The 8533-nt window shown below is 40.7% G+C and overlaps 1 protein-coding gene across 1 annotated transcript in view; it reads left to right on the top strand.

Moving 5' to 3' along the window:
- LOC110493375 (zinc finger protein 729) overlaps positions 1-5900 on the top strand; it is a 188761-nt gene extending 182861 nt beyond the window's left edge. Inside the window, 2 exon segments of the mRNA XM_036948726.1 lie at positions 4204-5649; positions 5652-5900. Of these exon segments, the coding sequence (XP_036804621.1) occupies positions 4204-5649; positions 5652-5723 (1518 nt within the window). The 3' untranslated portion in view covers positions 5724-5900.
- Positions 5901-8533: the final 2633 nt, after the last annotated feature.

The raw sequence follows: 8533 nt of genomic DNA, 5'->3' as shown, positions 1-8533 counted from the left end.
ATTTCAACCATAATTTCCTCTAACAAAAACGTCCCCGTTTTAAACTGGATAGTTTGTCAGGAAAATATGCTAGAATATGCATATAATTGACAGCTTTGGATAGAAAACACTCTAACGTTTCCAAAACTGTAAAGATATTGTCTGTAAGTATAACAGAACTGATGTTGCAGGCGAAAGCCTGAGAAAAATCCAATCCGGAAGTGCCCCAGGTTTTGAAAGCGCTGCGTTCCAATGACTCCCTATATGGCTTTGAATGTACCATCAACGAGCTTAAGCTTTCTACGTATTCCCCAAGGTGTCTACAGCATTGTGACGTAGTTTTACGTATTTCTGTTGAAGAATAGCCGTATGGGGGCACATTGCGTAAGTGGTCACATGGTGGCTCCGAGAGAGATTCTCGCGTAAAGTGCAGAGGTAGCCATTACTCCAATTGGTCCTAGAGAAAAAGGAATTGTCCCGATGGATATATTATCAAATAGATCTTAGAAAAACACCTTGAGGATTGATTCTAAACAACGTTTGCCATGTTTTTGTCAATATTATGGAGCTAATTTGGAATATTTTTTTGGATTTGTGACCGCAATTTCCGGACGATTTCTCAGACAAACGTGAAGAACAAACGGAGCTATTTCGCCTACAAAAATAATATTTTGGGAAAAAATGAACTTTGGCTGTCTACCTGGGAGTCTCGTGAGTGAAAACATTTGAAGTTCATCAAAGGTAAACGATTTAATTTGATTGCTTTTCTGATTTCCGTGACAAGTTTGCCTGCTGCTAGCAAGGCATAATGCTATGCTAGGCTATGATAAACTTACACAGATGCTTGTCTAGCGTTGGCTGTAAAGCATATTTTGAAAATCTGAGATGACAGGGTGATTAACAAAAGGCTAAGCTGTGTTCCAATATATTTCACTTTTGATTTTCATGAATAGGAAGATTTTCTAGGAAGATTTATGTCCGTTGCGTTATGCTAATTAGTGTCAGATGATGATAACGGTCCCGTTCACGGGCTGGGTGTCACTACATGTTAAGTTACATGACCTACTATGCTAATTCTGTAGCGGTATTGTTAGAGGGGGCTAAATAAATATTTAGTTGGTGCGCCAGGCAGGTATTAACCCTAGTTATTAAAGTTAGTTATTACCTATTATAACATTATTATTTTTAAAATATTATTAAAACTGAAAGGATGAGAGTAGAATAGATAGAGTAGCGCTTCCAGACACATTCTAAACATGATGGAGACTTAAAGGAGGACTGTAGCACCTAATGATGAAACATTATGGAGTCTGAAAGGAGGACTGTAGCATCTAATGATGAAACATTATGGAGTCTTAAAGGAGGACTGTAAACATCTAATGATGAAACATTATGGAGTCTTAAAGGAGGACTGTAGCATCTAATGATGAAACATTATGGAGTCTTAAAGGAGGACTGTAAACATCTAATGATGAAACATTATGGAGTCTTAAAGGAGGGCTGTAGCACCTAATGATGAAACATTATGGAGTCTTAAAGGAGGACTGTAAACATCTAATGATGAAACATTATGGAGTCTTAAAGGAGGACTGTAGCATCTAATTTTGAAACATTATGGAGTCTTAAAGGAGGACTGTAGCATCTAATGATGAAACATTATGGAGTCTTAAAGGAGGACTGTAAACATCTAATGATGAAACATTATGGAGTCTTAAAGGAGGACTGTAGCATCTAATGATGAAACATTAGGGAGTCTTAAAGGAGGGCTGTAGCACCTAATGATGAAACATTATGGAGTCTTAAAGGAGGACTGTAGCATCTAATGATGAAACATTATGGAGTCTTAAAGGAGGACTGTAAACATCTAATGATGAAACATTATGGAGTCTTAAAGGAGGACTGTAGCATCTAATTTTGAAACATTATGGAGTCTTAAAGGAGGACTGTAGCATCTAATGATGAAACATTATGGAGTCTTAAGCTTTAATTTGTGGTATTGCACTTGTGAATGCATGAAAGTTAAATATTTCTAATAAAAAATCTGTATTTTGCACTCTGCAATTTTACCGGATGTTGTCGAAATGTTCCACTAGCGGAATCCCTAGCCATAACAGGTTTTAATGTGTTTGAGCCAATCAGTTGTGTTGTGACAAGGTAGGGGTGGTATACAGAAGATAGCCCTATTGGGTAAAAGACAAAGTCCATATTATGTCAAGAACAGCTCAAATAAGCAAAGAGAAACAACAGTCCATCATTACTTTAAGGACCACCACAAGAATGGAAGATCCAGAGTTACTTCTGATGCATAAGTTCATTAGAGTTACCAGCCGTAGAAATTGCAGCCCAAATAAATGCTTCACAAAGTTCAAGTAACAGACACATCTCAACATCATCGGTTCAGAGGAGACTGCGTGAATCAGGCCTTCATGGTCAAATTTCTGCAAGGAAACCACTACTAAAGGACACCAATAAGAAGAAGAGACTTGCTTGGGCCAAGAAACATGAGCAATGGACATTAGACCGGTGGATATCTGTCCTTGGGTCTGATGAGTCTTAATGTGAGATTTTTGGTTCCGAGCGTCATGTCTTTGTGAGACGAGGAGTAGATGAACAGATTATCTCTGCATGTGTGGTTCCCACCGTGAAGCATGGAGGAGGAGATGTGATGGTGTGCGGGTGCTTTGCTATTGACAATGTCAGTGATTTATTTATTCAAGTCACACTTAACCAGCATGACTACCACAGCATTCTGCAGCGATATGCCATCCCATCTGGTTTGGGATTAGTCCCACTGTCATTTGTTTTTCAACAGGACAATGACCCAACACACCTCCAGGTTGTGTAAGAGCTATTTGATTAAGTAGGAGAGTGATGGAGTGCTGCATCAGATGACCTGGCCTACACAATCCCCCGACCTCAACCAAATCAAGATGGTTTGGGATGAGTTGGATCGCAGAGGTGAAGGGAAAGCGGCCTACAAGTTCTCAACATATGTGGGAATGCCTACAAGACTGTTGGAAAAGGATTCCAGGTGAAGCTGGTTGAGAGAAAGCAAGGGTGGCAACTTTTGAAGAATAAAATATATATTTTGATTTAATACTTGTGGTTACTACATGATTCCATGTGTTTTTTAATCATTTTGATGTCTTTATTATTCTACAATGTAGAAAATAGTAAAAATAAAGAAAAACCCTTGAATGAGTAGGTAAGTCCAACCTTTTGACTGGTACTGTACATTACATTTCCTAACAGCTCCAGTGGACATTCCTGCAATCAGCATGCCAATTGCCCGCTCCCTCAGAGACCTGTGGCATTGTTGTGTGAACAAACTGCACATTTTCGGGTAGCCTTTTATTATCCCCAGCACAAGGTGCACCTGTGTAATAAGCAAGCTGTTCAATCAGCTTCTTGATATGCCACACCTGTCAGGTGGATGGATTATCTTGGCAAAGAATAAATGTTGACTAACAGTGATGCTCATGAAACATCCAACACTTTACATGTTGCGTTTATATTTTTGTTTTTTGTTGTTACTATCAGTTTTAGGAACATTTACCCAAAATATGACATCAGCGATAATCAAAATGTTGAAAATCTGTGAATGTCTAACTAAGAAATTGGTCCATTTAAACAGCATGTGTCGAACCCTTTCAACAACGGGGAGATGTTACTGATGTGCTTTGTATCTTCGACGTAAAAACAAGTTTTGGACCTCCACACAAAATTACTTCTTTAGTTATTTTATGTTTAAGGAAGTGTGTAGGTCACATTCTGTATCATACAGCTATGAATGTTATATATTTAGAACCACCTGTTCAATTGGAATCCAGTGACGTCTGTGTCTTCGGTGTCCTAGAACTGTCCAGGTTTTTGTGTTCTGACTTTTAAAACAGGATGAATAAAATAAGTAATTTAAACATATCAGTAATTACCAGGAAGCTCTACATTTGTTTTAAAATCACACTAAGATTTTTTAAAACTGGCCTCGGGTTATTGAGAGATCTGATTTAGGATTTACCCTCGTAGCAAGGTTGTTTTATCATGTGGTTTCATTCGGGTCTCTATTTAAAAATAACACTGTCTTTGGCAGGAGAAAGGCCAGACTCGGAGGAACCAGAGCCAGGGACGTCCAAACTAGCAAGACGACACCACTGCTCCCACTGTGGAAAGAGTTGTAACCGGTTATGGGACCTGAAACAACATGAGAAAATGCACACAAGGGAGAAGCCTTACCACTGCTCCCAGTGTGGAAAGAGTTTTCACCAGAAAGCACACCTGAAAGCTCATGAGAGAATACACACAGGAGAGAAGCCTTACCACTGCTCCCAATGTGGAAAGTGTTTCAACCAGTCGGGGGAGCTGAAACAACATGAGAGAATACACACAGGAGAGAAGCCTTACCACTGCTCCCAATGTGGAAAGTGTTTCAACCAGAGAGTAAACCTGAAACAACATGAGAGAATACACACAGGAGAGAAGCCTTACCACTGCTCCCAGTGTGGAAAGAGTTTCAATCGGAAAGCAAACCTGAAAGCTCATGAGAGAATACACACAGGAGAGAAGCCTTACCACTGCTCCCAATGTGGAAAGTGTTTCAACCAGTCGGGGGAGCTGAAACTACATGAGAGAATACACACAGGAGAGAAGCCTTACCACTGCTCCCAATGTGGAAAGTGTTTCAACCAGAGAGTAAACCTGAAACAACATGAGAGAATACACACAGGAGAGAAGCCTTACCACTGCTCCCAGTGTGGAAAGAGTTTCAATCGGAAAGCAAACCTGAAAGCTCATGAGAGAATACACACAGGAGAGAAGCCTTACCACTGCTCCCAATGTGGAAAGTGTTTCAACCAGTCGGGGGAGCTGAAACTACATGAGAGAATACACACAGGAGAGAAGCCTTACCACTGCTCCCATTGTGGAAAGTGTTTCGTCCATTTGGAGGTGCTGAAACAGCATGAGAGAATACACACAGGGGAGAAGCCTTACCACTGCTACCAGTGTGGAAAGGGTTTCAACCAGAGAGGAAACCTGAAACTGCATGAGAGAATACACACAGGAGAGAAGCCTTACCACTGCTCCCAATGTGGAAAGCGTTTCGTCCGTTCGGTGGAGCTGAAACAACACGAGAGAATACACACAGGAGAGAAGCCTTACCACTGCTCCCAGTGTGGAAAGAGTTTCAGCCGGAAAGCATTCCTGAACCAACACGAGAGAATACACACAGGGGAGAAGCCTTACCACTGCTCCCAGTGTGGAAAGCGTTTCAACCATTCAGGGAAGCTGAATCGGCATGAGAGAATACACACAGGAGAGAAGCCTTACCACTGCTCCCAATGTGGAAAGTGTTTCAACCAGTCGGGGGAGCTGAAACAACACGAGAGAATACACACGGGAGAGAAGCCTTACCACTGCTCCCAGTGTGGAAAGCGTTTCAACCATTCAGGAAAGCTGAAACGGCATGAGAGAATACACACAGGAGAGAAGCCTTACCACTGCTCCCAATGTGGAAAGTTCTTCAGCCAGATAGGATACCTGAAACAACATGAGAGAATACACACAGGGGAAAAGCCTTACCACTGCTCCCAGTGTGGAAAGTGTTTCAACAATTCAGGGACGCTGAAACGACATGAGAGAATACACACAGGGCAGAAGCCTTACCACTCCTCCCAGGGTGCAAAGCTTTTGCCCATTTAGGAAGCCTGAAAGAACACATTAGACTGCACACAGAGGAGAAGGCTTAGAAAAGCTCAGACTGTGGGAAAACATAGTACTCATAACAGTCATTTAAACGTCATTAGAGAATCCACACCGGAGAGAGAAATTACTTCTCTTAGCGTGTATATTGATATTTCACATCACATTGGCTTAAAATTCATCAGAGAACATACACAGTGCTCCCATTGTCTTATATTGTTGACTGACAATGTGTTTACCTGTCTTTACCATATGAAATTAAATGGTACAGGGTATACTCAAACATATATTTGACCTACAAAACTAAGGAGATGATTGTGGACTTCAGGAAACAGCAGGGGGAACACCCCCCTATCCACATCGATGGAACAGTAGTGGAGAGGGTAGTAAGTTTTATGTTCCTCGGCATACACATCACAGACAAACTGAATTGGTCCACCCACACAGACAGCATCATGAAGAAGGCGCAACAGCGCCTCTTCAACCTCAGGAGGCTGAAGAAATTCGGCCTGTCACCAAAAGCACTCACAAACTTCTACAGATGCACAATCGAGAGCATCCTGTCGGGCTGTATCACCGCCTGGTACGGCAACTGCTCCGCCCACAACCGTAAGGCTCTCCAGAGGGTAGTGAGGTCTGCACAACGCATCACCGGGGGCAAACTACCTGCCCTCCAAGACACCTACACCACCCGATGTCACAGGAAGGCCATAAAGATCATCAAGGACAACAACCACCCGAGCCACTGCCTGTTCACCCCGCTATCATCCAGAAGGCGAGGTCAGTACAGGTGCATCAAAGCTGGGACCGAGAGACTGAAAAACAGCTTCTATCTCAAGGCCATCAGACTGTTAAACAGCCACCACTAACATTGAGTGGCTGCTGCCAACACACTGACTCAACTCCAGCCACTTTAATAATGGGAATTGATGGGAAATTATGTAAAATATATCACTAGCCACTTTAAACAAGGCTACCTAATATAAGGTTTACATACCCTACATTATTCATCTCATATATATACGTATATACTGTACTCTATATCATCTACTGCATCTTTATGTAATACATGTATCACTAGCCACTAACTATGCCACTTTGTTTACATACTCATCTCATATGTATATACTGCACTCAATACCATCTACTGTATCTTGCCTATGCCGCTCTGTACCATCACTCATTCATATATCTTTATGTACATATCCCCTTACACTTGTGTCTATAAGGTAGTAGTTTTGGAATTGTTAGCTAGATTACTTGTTGGTTATTACTGCATTGTCGGAACTAGAAGCACAAGCATTTCGCTACACTCGCACTAACATCTGCTAACCATGTGTATGTGACAAATAAAATGTCATTTGATTTGACCTCAGAAATAAAGAATCTTGGTTTGACTTGGACTCCAGCACATCCTTATTTTATAATATCCACCACAACTCTCCCACAGATTGCTGTTTATCATTGTCTCAATGAAGAGTTCCTCTTTCGACTTTCCTGGGGGCAATTACAAACCTCCCACTGGTTGAATAAACGTGGTTACCCGATTGATGAGATTATCATGGGTGAGAGCAATTATTTTATTTGTCAAATGGCAACCAAGCATCGGTCATCATGTCACCAGATTAAGACCCTCAAAATGTATTGGAAAGGAGCATCAAGCTCATCACATGTAGTTTCACCACCCTGTGAAGTTCATAACTTATTTCATCTGTAGCCTAATAAACGACATGGTTTTCCAAGTCATAGTGGGAGGACCACACAACATATCATCACGTGACTCCAAGTTAACTAAGACATGAGGGTTATTTGTTGAAGGAATTAAATTGCTCTCTGTTTTAATACCCAATTAAAATTAAACACTCTGTCAATTCATAAGGAATTGTAATTCCCTTATTCTATAATGATAGACAGAGCCCAGTCTTAAAATCAGACAGCAGAGTTTATTCAAGAGAGTACTGAGTACACATTTTACCACAGGTTATAAACGGAAAATGACGTCAGCGTTTTCTAAATGTTCCGTCTCTTCTTGACACTGGTAGAAAGGCTCTATAGTTCTCAAGCTTTCCCTCCTCGCCTTGAGCCAAGGCCTTGAGCCAAGGTCAGCTAGTGTAGATAAGCATTCTAGTCAGTTTGGAAATATAGCTCATTAATTTGTACCAAGGAACAGACCGTCATTGTTCTAAACTCTTGACCACATTCACACACACATTATTTTCAGTACTGGGATCAAGAAAGAAAACTCATACATATACAGAATAGTATTCTGATTAGTACATATACAGTAACATAATAGTATTCGGGTTAGTACATATACAGTAACACGCTAGTATTCTGATTAGTCAGTCCTGATTGAAATGTATACATAATTAGTCATCATTGATATATAAATATTTGTACATAAAGGAGTTTCCATCGCCATTTCTCACTAAAACGTTTATACTGGCACAAAAAGACCCAACCATGTCAGACAAACTAACATATCGTCTGTCAGCATTTATAAAAATATTCAGGCATATCCTGTTTCCGTCAGCCCGGTCATTACTTTTGAAATGGTTGGATCAATATCCACCTTCATGATGTGGATGAAGCCTGATTTGGAATGTCTGAGTAGTTCTATATGATGTCATAATTCACCCCTCTGATAATCAAGTGATATTTGGAATGTCTGAGTAGTTCTATCTGATGTCATAATACACCCCTCTGATAGTGATACATTTGCTCCATTGTTTCCATGTCAGTTGGTTTCCCACTCTGATGATGTATATCTGACAGAGGGGCTTTAAATGAATAGTATGGTGACATCTTAGTGGGGCTTGAAGTAAATAGGATTATTAATCATAAACTCCTATAGCAG

The sequence above is a fragment of the Oncorhynchus mykiss genome, chromosome 17 (assembly GCF_013265735.2).
Source record: "Oncorhynchus mykiss isolate Arlee chromosome 17, USDA_OmykA_1.1, whole genome shotgun sequence".
NCBI classification, from domain to species: Eukaryota; Metazoa; Chordata; class Actinopteri; order Salmoniformes; family Salmonidae; genus Oncorhynchus; species Oncorhynchus mykiss.
The sequence above is the reverse complement of the archived record's forward strand: the minus strand, read 5'-3'. Positions and strand labels throughout refer to the sequence as shown.